Source organism: Vulpes vulpes, chromosome 10 (genome assembly GCF_048418805.1).
Source record: "Vulpes vulpes isolate BD-2025 chromosome 10, VulVul3, whole genome shotgun sequence".
In the NCBI taxonomy this organism is placed as follows: Eukaryota; Metazoa; Chordata; class Mammalia; order Carnivora; family Canidae; genus Vulpes; species Vulpes vulpes.
In genome coordinates, this window is record NC_132789.1 from 52391467 (window position 1) to 52407148 (window position 15682).

General features: G+C 37.5%; 1 protein-coding gene across 12 annotated transcripts in view; it reads right to left on the reverse strand.

The window, feature by feature from the left end:
• The window catches only part of MAST2 (microtubule associated serine/threonine kinase 2), a 213387-nt gene that overhangs the window by 136143 nt on the left and 61562 nt on the right, over positions 1-15682 (reverse strand). For 2 of the 12 annotated variants that reach the window (XM_072724112.1, XM_072724110.1), the window contains exon 1: positions 14157-15066. The exons of 7 other annotated variants lie outside the window; for them this stretch is intronic. In XM_072724112.1, coding sequence (XP_072580213.1) covers positions 14157-14195 — 39 coding nt within the window. In that variant the 5' untranslated portion in view covers positions 14196-15066. Of the gene's footprint in view, positions 1-14156; positions 15067-15682 lie in introns of those variants that run through there. 3 more of the 12 variants (XM_072724111.1, XM_072724113.1, XM_072724106.1) reach the window with 3 other exon arrangements.

Below are 15682 nucleotides of genomic sequence, written 5' to 3' on the forward strand. Positions count from 1 at the left end.
CCTCTCTGAATCCCTTTTAGACAAGGAAATGCATCCATGAAGATCCATCTCTTCTTCCTTACCCTCTCCTTGCACCTCCACAAAAGCCTGCATTTCCAAGATGGATGCCCAGGGCTCCAGATGAGTACATTCTATGCCAAGCACTCTGGTACCATAAAGACAGCCCTAAGACAAAGTGGAACAAAAAGTGCTCTCCAATCAGATAAAAGCAGTCCAAGGAACAATGATTTCCCAATCCTCCCTTTCCCAGAGAACATTCATAACAAATTAAGGAGGAAAACTGCACAGTCTGGAAGTCTGGCTGAGGCAAGAGCACTTTCATTTAAACAGGTAACATAAATTTATCACTTCATCTTAGGAAGTAGGATGGTAATATCTGGCAATACCTTATAACATCAGATGAAGTCCATCCCATTCAGCCTTCTCTGATTTACTGGTTATCTCTTGACTCTCCATATTCTCCATGATCTTCTAATTAGCATTCTGAACACATCTAGTCAATCCCACCTTTTAAAAAAATTTTCCCCTTAATTACTACATATCCCTCTTCAACCTCTGCCTTATCAAGTCTTTTTCCCTTCACAACCACATTTCTTTCTTTTTCTTTCTTTCTTTTTTTAAATAGACTCCACACCCACCATGCAACCCAACATAGGGCTTCAACTCATGACCCTGAGATCGAGAGTCTGAAGCTTAGGGGTGCCTGGATGTTGCAGTCAGTTTAGCATTGGACCCTTGGTTTTGGCTTGGGTTATGATCTCCAGGTAGTAGGATCGAGCCCTGCATCAGGCTCTGCGCTGAGCACAGAGTCTGCTTGGGACTCTCTCTTCTCTCCCTTTGCCTCTACCTGCCCCACACCCTACTCACTCTCATTCTCTCACTAAAAATAAATAAATATATCTTTTTGGGGGGAAAAAAAGAGTGGGAAGCTTAACTGACTGAACTACTGGTGGTTTTTATAATCACAACCACACTTCTTGAATTAGTGTGGTTGAATCACTGTCTCCAATTTTTCACTTCCTATTTACTGTTCAACACACTGCAAATATCCCTGGACCTCACCACTCCGTTTAAATCATTTTTGCCAGGTTATCAATGGTCTCCATGTAAAACACCTCCACTGCATCCAGTCTACCATTTCTTTTTCTGACCTGAGTGCTCAGCAGCATTTGTCAGTATTATTCACTCTTCTATCTTAAAAGAATTTTCTTTCCTCAAAACCATATGCTCCTGTTTTAGCTTTTATTTCTGAAAACACTACATCTTTGCAGGCTTATCCTTCATCATCTGAGACCCTTAAACGTTGATTGTCCTTAAAGTTCTGTCTGGAAATTCCTCTCTACATACATTTTACAGATGACTCCCATATTTGTATCTTCAACCTAGATCTCTCACCTGAGCATATATAACTATCTTGTACTCAGAATGTCTAAAAACTCAACCTGGCTTCCTACTCAACCTTGGTCCTCCTGTATTTTCCATTTCAGTGATGGTACCACCAAATCTAGAGTCATTCTTTTCTTTTTCCTTCAAATCGTTATTTAAATTCTCAAGGGTTAACATATAGTGTAATATACTGGCTTTAGGAGTAGAATTTAGTGATTCATCACTTTCGTGTAACACCCAGTGCTCATCTTAACAAGTGCCCTCTTTAATACCCATCACCCATTTAGCTCATTCCCCACCCACCTCCCTTTATCACCTCTCAGTTTGTTTAGAGGCATTCTTGTTTCACTTTCTCTCACTCTACAACTCAATTATTCAGCAAGCCTTGCCAATGGCTACCTCCAAAACATCTATCTTTAGATTTCACTTTATCTCTACTGTCATGTCCCCTTGTCCAGACCAGCATCATCCTATACCACCTTCCTAGTTGATCTTCCTTTAGTTTGTTCCCCGGGATCCTTAATGTTGTATCAATGTAAATATCATGTAATTAGTATCTGTTTTCTAAATGGTACTACCTTAGTTTAACAAAACAAGCAGCCAAAAAAATCCTTTTAAAATGCAGAACTGAAAAAATAAATAAATAAACAAACAAACAAACAAATAAATAAATAAATAAATAAATAAATAAATAAAATAAAATGCAGGACTGATTGGGTCATTTTTCTTCGTAAATTCCTCAGTGGATAAAGTCTAAAATCCTTTCTGCAGCCTATAGGATGCTACCTGGCTACTGCCTACTTCTTCAGCATCCTTTGCACAATTCCCCAGTCTTACTGGAGTTTTGATCTTGGGGACACGGCATATCCTCTCTTCACTTCAGGGCTTCACACCTATTATTCTTCTTGGATTAATTTTCCTTATCTCCTTTTATACATTCTTGGACCTTAGCTTCAATCTATTTCCTTTGGGAAGATCTCCCTACATAATGGTTTTCCTAGCCTACCTCTATGTACTTCCGACTCTTCACTATCATTAGTTACTTAATTGTTTTCTGGGAATGACTGTTAGCTCTAGAGGAACAGAGATTAGTCTTGCTCACAATGACATACTTAGCCTAGTAGGTACCAAATGAATATTTGATGAATAAACCAATGAATCAATCAAGTAAGTAAATGGTTGTTCATTTGGAGTTACACTGATAAAAAATATCAACTGCAACTAAGTCAGCCAAAGAGGTTTTACTAGAGAAAGGATATACTCCGTTTTCACATACTACTTACTGACAGTTTTCTGGCTGGTAGCTATTATAATAATCATCCCCCCAAAAAAATGCTTTTAGGAGAGAAAAACATAACCTACCACACAAATGTACTTTAATACCATTTACTAACTGGCCTTAAAAGAACGTTATCCCCAAATACAATCTTCTCCCCTAAGCTCTGGCAGCAAATAAATCTGCTGAGATACACAAAAACCTCCCTTTCCTGCGTAGCAAATGTACCATTACTACTGCTCTGGGCATTATGGCATTTTAGCTCCACTCATTCACACTTGAGTGTGAGTCTATCTTAAGGTCTGAAGCCAAGGGGGAAATCAGTGTATATGCAGCTATGGTACACCTACAAAACTCTATAATGTATTTCACTCCTCTTATTCCATTAAATTCACGTGTAATCATCTTGAGAACAGGCTTCAATGATGCAGTATTTACATTATACAATTTTTTTTTCTAATTACATTATACAATATTAAGGAACATAGGAAAGAGCACAAAATATAAAGTTCATGTTAAGGCTCAATAACATATAACTTATGTGATCTGGAATTTCACCTACCTCTAAGGATTAGATATGTTTATAAGGTCAAAGTAATGTGTATGAAAGTATTTTATTCTATGAATTGTGACACAATAACAGATGCCCGAGTTGGGGGGCAGAGGGAGAAGCAGACTCTCTGTTAAGGAGGGAGCCCAATGTGGGGCTTTCCCAGGACCATGACCTGAGCTAAAGGCAGATGCTTAACGTACTGAGCCACCCAGACATCCTCACTATAAACCTTTTATAAAAATGTCCCAAATCTGGAACACTGGCAACACCAAATACTGGTGAGGATGCAGAGCAACAGGAACCATCATATGATATTCTAATGGTGGATATAGGTCACTATACATTTATTCAAACCCACAGAATGCACAACACTAACAGTAGACACTAAATGAAACTATGGACTTTGGGTGATTATAATATGTCACTGCAGGTTCATCCTTGGCAAAAAAAAAAAAAAGAAAGAAAGAAAAATGTACCATTCTGGTGAGTGATACTGATAATGGGGAAGACTGTGCATCTACTGGATAAAAGAAGACAACAAATACTAGCAGATATGTGGGAAATCTCTGTACCTTCCTCTGATTTTTGTTGTAAACATACAACTGCTCTAAAAATAAAGTCTTAAAAAAAAAATAAAACGGGGCACCTGGGTGGCTCAGGCAGTTAAGCATCTGCCTTTAGCTCAGGTAATGATCCCAGGGTGCTAGGATCAAGCCCCGCATCAGGGAGTCTGCTTCTCCCTCTCCCCACTGCTCATGCTCTTTCTCTCTCTGTCTCTCAAATAAATATATAAATAAAATCTTTAAAAAAAAAAAAAACTACGTCCCTTCTCTCCCCCCAAGAAAGGCTTAAGGTTTGATAGCCTGGATTATCATTACTAACAGGAGATGGATTCTTCTAATTTGATCCACCTGAAGCAAGGTTGTAACGCTAATGGATTAGGTACTATTCTCCAGTAACTAATTCTATCCCCAAAATTCAAGTATATATTATTTTAGAGTCTCTCAAACTTTATTACAATCATTTTGGTTCCCTGAAACTGATATAGTTAAATACTATCTGCTGAAGATGCTATTCTCATATTTCCTTGAACTATATTCTAAAGTTGCAAAGAAAGCTGTATATAGTAAATTCTAGGGAAATAACCATTTACTCCCTTTCACTTGTCCACAAGGCAAACTTCTGAAGATATTACATACAAAATGAGACGGCTTTCTTCACATGGGGAATCACTGTCTATGTGCATTATTCACAATGACTAAACCCATAAAATATTTCCAAAGAAAAGACAAAGGCCAAGTGTCCAAAGTCAATAACTGCTACCCCCACAAGTAAGTATGCAAGCTAAGAGTCACAAGACTGGTGTTTGTCCTTTACATCAATAGTCACCAGCATGGAGATGACTGGTATGGGTCAAAGCTATCTCTCTGCCTGAGGCAGGTCCCTCTCTGGGCTTCCCTCACACTTTCTTGTTTAATTCTCACTCACATTAATTCATTCATCCATTCCTTTTCCACTGCAGTAGCAGCACTCCTCCCAGAGAAGGAAAATTAACAGGCTTTAAGAAATATTAACTCAACCTTCCACTCATTGAGAGTAGAGTTTGAGAGTTAGGTTTTTGGAAATGATATCTCAACTAAGTTCTAAAATCAAGGGGGAAGAAAAAGGCATTCTCACCACTGAATAGCTAGATATCTCTTTACAGAACTTTTAAGTAAACTGATACAGCGTGACTAACATAAATAACACTGCTTGGGGTGAGGGTAGGAGTGGAGAACAACATTCTAGGGCCCACTCAGAACCCACTGCTGATGACAATTAACATCCTTTACTTCAGCATCCTACTGAATAAAAGAAGACAACAAATACTTTTTAACTACTTATTGAAATACAATATAAATACAGAAAAGTGTACATAAGCCTACAACTCAAATTTTCACAAACTGAATACAGTAGTGTAACCAACAGCCAGGTTTTAAAAAACTGAAGCATCCTGTGCCCCTCTTTCAGTCACTACCTACACTCCCCAAGAAACCATCATCTTGACTTCCAGCTTTAGAGAACATTTTTGCTGTTTTGGCATTTTCTTAAACGCAATATAAACTCTATATTCTTTTGTGTGTAGCACTTGTATTCAATAGATGTCTAATTTGAATCCCAGAAAGCACAAGTAAAGAAGTTACAATATTTGAAGATACAGTGGAATAGAAATTAATACATGTATATAAGGAGCATAATGTACCCAAGTGGGATTAATTTTTTTAAAAATCCAGACCAGGTAAATGATAGGAATATGAAAAACATCAAAGACAAATACACACACACACACACACACACACACACACACACACTTAAAAGCCAGAGAACAAGATCCACAAACATCAAAGGAATGACAATTACAGCAGCAGTATATTTCTCAATAGCAATGATGGAAACCAAAAGACAGCTGTACATAGTATTCTTACGTACAAAGTTTGAGAGAAAATGACTACCAACAGAAAACTGGATACCCATACAATCTTTCAAGGTCAAAGACACAATAGAGATATTTAAGTAAATTTGAAGTATTTACTAGCAATCTACCTATACTGAAGCAGCATCTACATGATATCCCTTTTTTTTTTTTTAATTTTTATTTATTTATGATAGTCACACAGAGAGAGAGAGAGGCAGAGACACAGGCAGAGGGAGAAGCAGGCTCCATGCGCTGGGAGCCCGATGTGGGATTCGATCCCGGGTCTCCAGGATCGTGCCCTGGGCCAAAGGCAGGCGCCAAACCGCTGCGCCACCCAGGGATCCCTACATGATATCCTTTAAGGAAGAAAATGAAAATGATCCTAGGAGAAAAATCTAAGACCCAGGAAGGAATATTGAGTAAGAAAACTAGTAAATACACATAAATGTCAGTAAGTAATGACCAAATAAACAGTAATAAAAATATCAAATTTGTGAAAATAAATTTTGGAAGAACTAAAATACTGTACACAAATAGCATGTAAGTTTGGAGGTGATGAGAGGGAAGGAGTCCTGTTGTTTAAGAGAGGAATAAAACTTGAATTTGTTCTAATTCACCAGTAGAGTTAAAAAGATCAAGGAAGGGATCCCTGGGTGGCACAGTGGTTTAGCGCCTGCCTTTGCCCAGGGCGCGATCTTGGAGACCCGAGATCGAGTCCCACGTCGGGCTCCCGGTGCATGGAGCCTGCTTCTCCCTCTGCCTGTGTCTCTGCCCCTCTCTCTCTCTCTCTCTCTCTCTCTCTGTGTGTGTGTGACTATCATAAATAAATTTTAAAAATTTAAAAAAAAAGATTAAGGAAGAAAAACAACCCAAAAAGGTTCCATCAATATTTTTTTTTTAAGATTCTATTTATTTATTTGAGAGCCAGAGAGAACATGAGCAGTGGGGAGGGGCAGAGGGAGAGGGAGAAGCAGACTGCCTGCTGAGTAGGGAGCCCAATGCAGAGCTCAATCCCAGGACCCTGAGATCATGACCTGAGCCGAAGGCAAACACTCAACCAACTGAGCCACCCAGGCACCCCTTTATCAAATATTTTTAAATGGCAAAAAAGAAAAGGAGCGGTACGGCATGGAAATGCAGGACATGGAATGCCAAGAAATAACAGGGTAGAAACAAATTCAAATATATCAGTAATCTTTTTTTTTTTAAGATTTTATTTATTTATTAATAGAGACACACAGAGAGAGGCAGAGACACAGGCAGAGGGAGAAGCAGGCTCCATGCAGGGAGCCTGAGGTGGGACTCGATCCAGGGTCTCCAGGATCACGCCCTGAGCTGCAGGCGGCGCTAAACCGCTGCGCCACCGGGGCTGCCCAAATACATCAGTAATCTTAATAAATGTAAATAGACAAATTTACCAGTATAGACAGGAAAAAAACAAAAAAACCTACTGCAAGCCATTTGCAGATAATCCAAAAGCAAAATGACATATGAAGTTTGAAATAAAGTGATAGCTGGCTTTAAAAAAAACAAGGCACCTGGGTGGCTCAGTCGTTTCATCATCAGCTCATCATCAGCTCAGGCCTTAATTTCAAGCTCAGCAGGGAGTCTGCTTGAGGTTCTTTCCCTCTCCCTCTATCCCTTCCCCAACTCGTGCACTGGAATGTGTACAAGCTCTCTCAAATAAATAAATCTTAAAAAAAAAAAAAGAAAAAGAAAGAAAGAAAGAAAGAAAGAAAGAAAGAAAGAAAGAAAGAAAGAGAAGAGAAGAGAAGAAAAGAAAAGAAAAGAAAAGAAAAGAAAAGAAAAGAAAAGAAAAGAAAAAAGAAAAGAAAAGAAAAGAAAAACACCAAGAGGGACATAAGAACAGATTCAACAGATGTTTTTTAAAAGAGTAAATATTATCATTTTTAACCTCAATAAACAGCAGACAAAATGGGCAAACTCCTATAAATATATCCCATAAACCTCACCAAAACTACCTCAAGATGATATAGGAAGTTTAAATTAAATCCATTCCATTTAAAAAGCTGAACCATACATCATGTTTGAGTTAGGTTTATCCCCAAAATTCAAGTGGTTATGCAATAGAAAATTTATAAATCTTCTACACTTCAAAATAAATTAATGGAGAAAAAAAACACCATATTCTCAAATGATACAGAAAGGACACATCAAATGGATACCAACTTACTAAAAGAAAAGCAAAGAATCAAGGGAAGAGAGATGTTCAAGACATTAGAAAAAGGAATAGAAGAGAGCTGGGAAAAAAAGGCAGAAGTCTTTAGATATATATAAATGTTGCAAATTCAAATACTTCCTTCCATAGGCCAGTAACATATTTTATAGAATCTGAAAAACTATTACTTCAAGAGATGACATTATTTTAGGTATCAGTAAAAAAAAAAAAAAAAAAGTGTTTAGAGGTGCTGGGTGGCTCAGTGGGTTAAGTGCCTTCAGCTCGGGTCATGATCTTAGGGTCCTGGGATCGAGCATTGTGTCAGGCTCCTTGCTCAGCAAGGAATCTGCTCTGCTTCTCCCTCTCCCTCTCCCTCTGTGCTCTCTCTCAAATAAATAAATAATCTTTAAAAATATTTTCTTAAAGCAAAACAAAAATAACTGCCAATTAAGATGTAACACCATTAAAACACACCACAATGTCAGAGCTGTTAAGTAAATAGATGAGAACCTTAGAAATTATGAAACATAGGGACTCCTGGGTGGCTCAGTCAGTTCAGCATCAAACTCTTTTTTCTTTTTAATTTTTTTTTAATTTTTATTTATTTATGATAGTCACAGAGAGAGAGAGAGAGGCAGAGACATAGGCAGAGGGAGAAGCAGGCTCCATGCACCGGGAGGCTGATACGGGATTCGATCCCGGGTCTCCAGGATCGCGCCCTGGGCCAAAGGCAAGCGCCAAACCACTGCGCCACCCAGGGATCCCAGCATCAAACTCTTGATTTTGGCTCAGGTCATGACCTCAGGGTTGTGAGTTCCAGCACCACATTGGGCTCCATGCTGAGCATGGAATCTACCTAAGATTCTTTCTGCCCCTCCCCACACCCTTTCCCCATCTCTGAACTTTAAAAAAAAGAAAAAAAAAGGATGAAACACAATAAATGCATGAAGTAGCAAAATACAAAATAAAAAAGAATCCGTAGGGATTATATTCATCGATTTTTCTTTAAATCTCTAAAGGCTGGGGGTCCCTGGGTGGCTCAGCGGTTTGGTGCCTGCCTTCAGCCCAGGGCATGATCCTTGATCCCGGAATCAAGTCTCAAATCGGGCTCCCGGGATCAAGTCCCACATCGGGCTCCCGGGATCCGGGATCAAGTCCCACATCATGCCTGCTTCTCCCTCTGCCTGTGTCTCTGCCTCTCTCTCTCTCTCTCTTTCTCTCTGTCTCATGAATAAATAAAATCTTAAAAAAAAATCTCTAAAGGTGGACCCAAAAAAATCACTTCTACAAGTATTGGTTCACAGACCTTCAATCTGTGATCCTGATTTGCAGAGGAGAATGCAGGAATTTATTTTTTAAGAGATTTTATTTATTTATTCATGAAAGACACAGAGGGAGGCAGAGACATAGGCAAAGAGAGAAGCAGGTTCCCCATGGGGAACCCAATGAAGGACTCAATCCCAGGACCCCAGTATCACAATCTGAGCCGAAGGCAGACATTCAATTACTGAGCCACCCAGGTACCCCGAGAATGCAGGAATTTAACTCAGAAATGATAAGGGGATGTAATTTTTTTTTAAGATTTTATTCATTTATTCATGAGAGACACAGAGAGAGGCAGAGACACAGGCAGAGGAAGAAGCAGACTCCATGCAGGGAGCCCGATGTGGGACTCGATCCCAGGACTCCAGGATCACGCCCTGGGCCAAAGGCAGATACTCAAACCACTGAGCCACCCAGGTGTCTCAGGGGATGTAATTTTAGATTACTATTAAATTCCTAAATGAAACAACTCCATGGACAAAATAAATCTTGCTTAGGGAAAATGTGCTGTTAAAATAAACTCCAGGAAGAAGAGAAACTCTAAAGATCTGAGGCTGGCCTGATTATCCATCTCTGCAAACATCTTGAAGGTAATCATGATAACAGTAAGAACTGAAAATTAGGTGCTACATAGGGAAGATGACCAGGAGGTTGATAGGTAGAGGAGGAGGATAACAACACTCAGGAATGAAAACTATTAGAGAAGATGAATAAATATGTTAAATACAAATCCCTCCCAATAAAAGAGAGAAGTCTGGTGTGATTACAACATAAACAGAAATACATACAGCAGAGAAAAAGAGAAGGTACAAATAAGATAAACCATTTAATTTTCAAAGCCATTTAGTTTACTGACATGACAAAAATATTTCATAGTACTAAGGACAGATGAGTACAAATTACAATTTCTTCTATTCAACTTCCCACAAAAGGATATTTAAAAATATCAGAAGGAAATCATTACATTACACTTTTGTCCATATATCATCTTTGAAATAACTTTCAAGAGGAAAGGAAGTGTCCGAAATCTAGCTGGTTCTTGAAGATTTTGCTTTTAAGGAGTACAATCTAAACTGAATTACATCTTGTATGAGGATCATTTATTTGAATGTCATAACTTTCAAAATCAAAAAAAAATCCCAAGAAAGCTTTGTCAACAATGCTTCCCAGTATACATTATGCTGTCATATGCTATCCAAAATAATTAAATGCCCCTGAACAAGGGCACTTTAAAGCACTCTCACTTTTGAACATCAAAAGCAGAAAAGGGGTAGAATAAACATTATATGTGTTTCACCTGAGGGCAATAACTTTATCAGTAGAACAAATAATCTCAACTCAGAATCTGGAAAACTGGGCTCTCACTATATATACAATGAAACCAAATTACTGTGTCTGCCTTCTAGGCAAAAAATGTAGAAATCATGGCAGTAAAAGAGTTGATAATAAAAATTATTTATGTTAGCTAATCTGCTGACCTTTCAAAGTTAAAATAAAATCATCTCCCATAAAGATGATTGGGAAATAAAGCAAATATAAAAGCATCTTCTTTCATTCACAAGGAACTTCAACCTCAAAAGTAGCGATAGGATGAAAGCTGACCCAAAGACCCAACCTGAACCGCTCTTCAAATAAAACAGTATCAATTGCTACACAGGACAGAGGCTCCTCTAAAGGAAAGATGCAGCCACATAATCTCCCAGATGTCTAAAAGGACCTACAGATGCAATTACTGTATGAATGTGCAGGCTGAAACTATTACAGCCTTTTCTCTAGTAAGTAGGAAGCCAGCTTGAGAATTAGGCCAATATACAGAGCAGAGAAGCTGAACAAGACACTAGATCGCTAGATTACCCAACTTTGAAACCATCCAACCTCTGGACATCTGTGTTTGAATCAATACCTTTTTTTTTTAATATTTAAATCAGAATCAAGTTTTCTGTTACTTTCAGGTCAGAGTATCCTGACCTAAATACCTAGCCTGTCCACAAACACGCTGTTTGTCCTTGAGGAAGCTACTAATAAGCTTCACATAGCAAAAAAGTGGCCAATCAGAAACCTCCCACTGCCTCCACTGCTATCACCCCTAACAAATCATTCTATGTCTTGCCTCCACAGGTTACTGTCAAATGATGGTAGAACACTAGAAAGGGAGGCATTAGGAGTTTTTCAAAATATGACTGTGGTTAATATAGCTAGAATGTGGCAGAACTATAATTCAAGCCAATCTTCTGTTCCTACTTTAAAATTATCTGGGAACGCCTGGGTGGCTCAGCGGTTAAGCATCGGCCTTTGGCTCAGGGCATGATCCCGGGATCTGGGATGGAGTCCCGCGTCCGGCTCCCGCAGGGAACCTGCTTCTCTCTCTGCCTGTGTCTCTGCCTCTCTCTCTCTCTCTGTCTCTCATGAATAAAGTGAATAAAATCGAAAGAAAAGAAAAGATAAGAGAAGGGAAAAGAAAAAAGGAAGGAAGGAAGGAAGGAAGGAAGGAAGGAAGGAAGGAAGGAAGGAAAGAAGGAAGGAAGGGAGGGAGGGAGGGAGGAAGGGAAAGGAAAGGAAAGGAAGGAAAGGAAAGGAAAGGAAAGGAAAGGAAAGGAAAGGAAAGGAAAGGAAAGGAAGAAAAAAGAAAGAAAAGAAAAGAAAAGAAAAGAAAAGAAAAGAAAAGAAAAGAAAAGAAAAGAAAAGAAAAAAAGAAAAGAAAAAAAGAAAAGAAAAAAGAAAAGAAAAGAAAAGAAAAGAAGAAAAGAAAAGAAAAGAAAAGAAAAGAAAAGAAAGAAAAGAAAAGAAAAGAAAAGAAAAGAAAAGAAAAGAAAAGAAAAGAAAAGAAAAGAAAAGAAAAAAGAAAAGAAAAGAGAACAAACGAGCTGGAAGGATCAAAGCAGGGTTGTATCTTAGCCGGTTTTCTGGAAAACTTTAAGGAAATCTAAAAAATTCATCAAAATGCAGTTAGTACATTCATCTGGATTTTTATCTTCTAATCTGAGGTTATCCAGTAGATTACCCATACCACTGAATAGACTTTAGCTTTTGTGTGTTTATACACACAAATCTAAAACTAACTTTTGAAGTTTTACATTATAAATTACCTATTTAAAACAAATAATCTAAACTGCTGTTTTTCAAATATTACTTCTATTTTAGAATGTTCCAATGTAGTCTTCTGGAGAATGAACTGTAAAGTAATAAAAAATATTTGGGGGAAAAAGGGAGACTGTAAGAAAACATCCTCCAGTGTATATAGTCTGGCAATTTGGAATACCCACAAGATAGAAACAAAGACTCAAGAGAAAGGGTTAGCAGATACTGGAGACTGACCTAGTCACTAGGGAGAAAATGACTTATTCAACACAGAACAGGCATAAAATTGAAAATATTCCCCACTCAATAAATAGGATTCCTTTTCTGAATCTGGGCAACTAAAAAAGTTAAATAAAGATAATAAATAAGCAATGCAATTAAGTGTGCTTATAAAGCCAGCCATTTTATGGGGCACCTGGGTAGCTCAGATGGTTAAGCATCTGCCTTCAGCTTGGATTCTGAGGGACCTGGGATCAAAACCCTACATCAGTCTCCCTTGCTCCGTGGGGAGTCTGCTTCTCCCTCTCCCTCTGCCTCTCCTCTCAGATCATGCTTTCTCTTTCTCTGTCTCTCTCTCTCTCTCTCTCTCTCTCTCTCTAATGAATAAATAATTTTTAAAAAATTAAAATAAAGCTAGCCATTTTTTATCAACAGTTAATTGACCATAATACATCACTATTTATGAAAAGTCTTCTGAGTACTTTAAAAGTACTTCCTAAAATATCCCCAAGAAATCAAATGACAGATCTCATCAAAGTGACTGCACTAACAAGACAAATTAAAATAAGGTATTGATTTTTAAAGGTCAGTCATACTGGAAAAGTGCTGAAGATTCAGCGAGTGCTCCCAAGAGGCTCTGAATGTTCACAATACCATCAATAAGAAAGATAAATAATAAGAACTACAAATATCATAATCTGCCTAAATGTTACCAATCCTGTATATTTTCTTTTTGAGTGCTTTAAAAATACCAAAATAATGTTAATTTATGATAACTCCAAAGATCCAAGGTGCTTTGTCTCAAAAAAAAAAAAAGTGCTTTACAAATGTCAAACAAAATAAAAACAAGAGAAAGAGCTACATTTCATGAGAAGACCTTCACAGGTTGATTGATTAGTTCGGTGTTTTGTACTGAAATCTTCACTATGTCAATCCTTAAAACACATTGAAATGTTGGAATAAAGGAAACTGGCTTATTCTTTATTAATAAGACCAAGACAGGATGATCTACTTTACAAACATGAAAAAATTAATCATAAAATTTAAAACAAATGTAGTGTCTTCTTTTAGTGCTAAGGACATTCAGTGAAACTCTGCTGAATGCTATCTACCAATCTCTCCATTTTCCCCTCATTATTAGACCTTACTTACCTCTTCATGTGCCAAATTACCAAAGACTTAAAGAGGAGAAGGCTTCTAAAACAGGTGTCAGATATATTGCTATCATATATGGCTATGTTGTACGTGTATATATATGCCTGCAAAGTGGTAATTTTAAAAAGTTCCTAAAACTATGTGTAGAGTCACATATATATTATACATAAGACTTAACTAAGGAGGGGTGGTGGGGAAGAAGACGCAGTGTTCAGGCACAGAATATGTTTACTGCAAACAATCTGTCAGCAATAATGTCTAATATCAAAAATTAGGCTTGCATCCTACAAAGGTCTGATTTAATTGCACCACTCATTTAATATAATGTAAGTAAGCACAAGCAGCATTTTTTCTATCAAAGTAGAAGGGTCTCAGACAATTTCTCTAATTGTAACTATACAGGATGGAAAAAGGAGGAACTTAGTGGCATTCTACCTTGCTTCAAATGAATTAAATAAAATTGAAGCAATCCATTTAGACATTTTCAAAAGACACTAAGAGGAAGGAGAGCAGTAAAAAGGCTGTTACTCACCTGTAACCCTCTCCTGCGCAGAATACTGGAATCATCCATAATAGGTAACAAACAAAAAAAAGCCACTCCCCAGACAGTCAAATACTAGTGCCTACTTGCTTACTGCTGGGTAAAGAGGCAAACAATCAATCCCTTTCTCCATGCTATGCCCACTAACCACCACTCCACTAAATCAGTTCTCAGTCCAGTATAAGTAGACAATCTCTGCCTCGCATGACAGCCACGTCTTTCTTCACAGCAGTACAGACAGATCTCATCTGAATCATCACCAAAATAGAGGAAAATATTTCGTATTTGTTTTTCTTTTCCAGGCATACCCCTTTGGTTAAAATATTTGAAGTACCAAGAAAAGGAAAAAGGTCCCAGGAAAAAAAATCCAATCTTTGATATCCTTACTTCATTGCTTTATTATCAAGGTTTGGCAAGCAAAACAAGAGAGTCTCCACCTGCAGCTACTGAGCTTTTAAAATCCATGTCACGTTTTCCTTTCCCAAAACAAAACCACTTCACATACATTTCTAAAAAGATAACAATTCTTCAGAAATACAAAGAAAAACATATTATTCTGACGCCTGTATTTTAGGCTGAGGCTGATATAAAACCAGTTATTGTTCTGACTAAGTCGGCAAAATTCCTTTCATCCTTTGTACAGACAAAGCAAATGTCAGATTCTTTCGATACTGTCACAGGCTCTTTTGTTTCTTTATCTCTAGATACGCTAGTCTTCACTTCTTGGGCAGTCACCAAAGCTTCTTTCTTCAAGAGCTTAGATCACTACTAAGGTCGGTTTCCCTGCTCTTTTATGTCCTGGAAGGGGCTAGTACACGTGTGGGGAGTTCTGAGCATGGATGAATTCATTCATCTATTCACTGCTGATAGTACTGTCAGCGGAAAAGCTCCCCATTCCATCAGACTTCTCAAAGAGCACAGCATGAAAAAGTCTAGTTTTACTCAGGCTTTAATAATCTCAGAATCATTTCTTTGGTCATTGGCTGCCATTTTCAAGACTTTAATCAAGTTTAAAGATGTTTCTAGTGTCTTAATTTATAGCTTAAAGTATATATATAAGTTTATATATAAGTATATTATATATATGCTTTATATATATATTTAAGTTCTATAGTAAAAGATTAGCTCACATGATAGGATTTTTGTTAAACACCCCATAAGCAATGTTTTAAACTTTCCAATTTCATAGTAATTTCCAGAATCCTATTAAACACAGAAGAAATGTGAGGCAAGTTGGTGGTGTTTCAATAAGTCACAAAAAAATTGTTAGCAAAGGCAGCACTGTATTTTTAAGAGGGTTAAAACATTATTTACCAATTCACAATCATTCGTTCTTCAAACTGTAGGACATACTGTAAAAAGTATTCACTTTCCAAAAGATTGCAGAAGATATTGATCCAAATTTCCTAATCTGACAAACAAAGGTATATATAAGGCACTGTTATATTCTCTATAGTACAGAGAGTATATACATAAAGGTATATATAGATATACACAAAGCAGGCTGTATAGTTTCC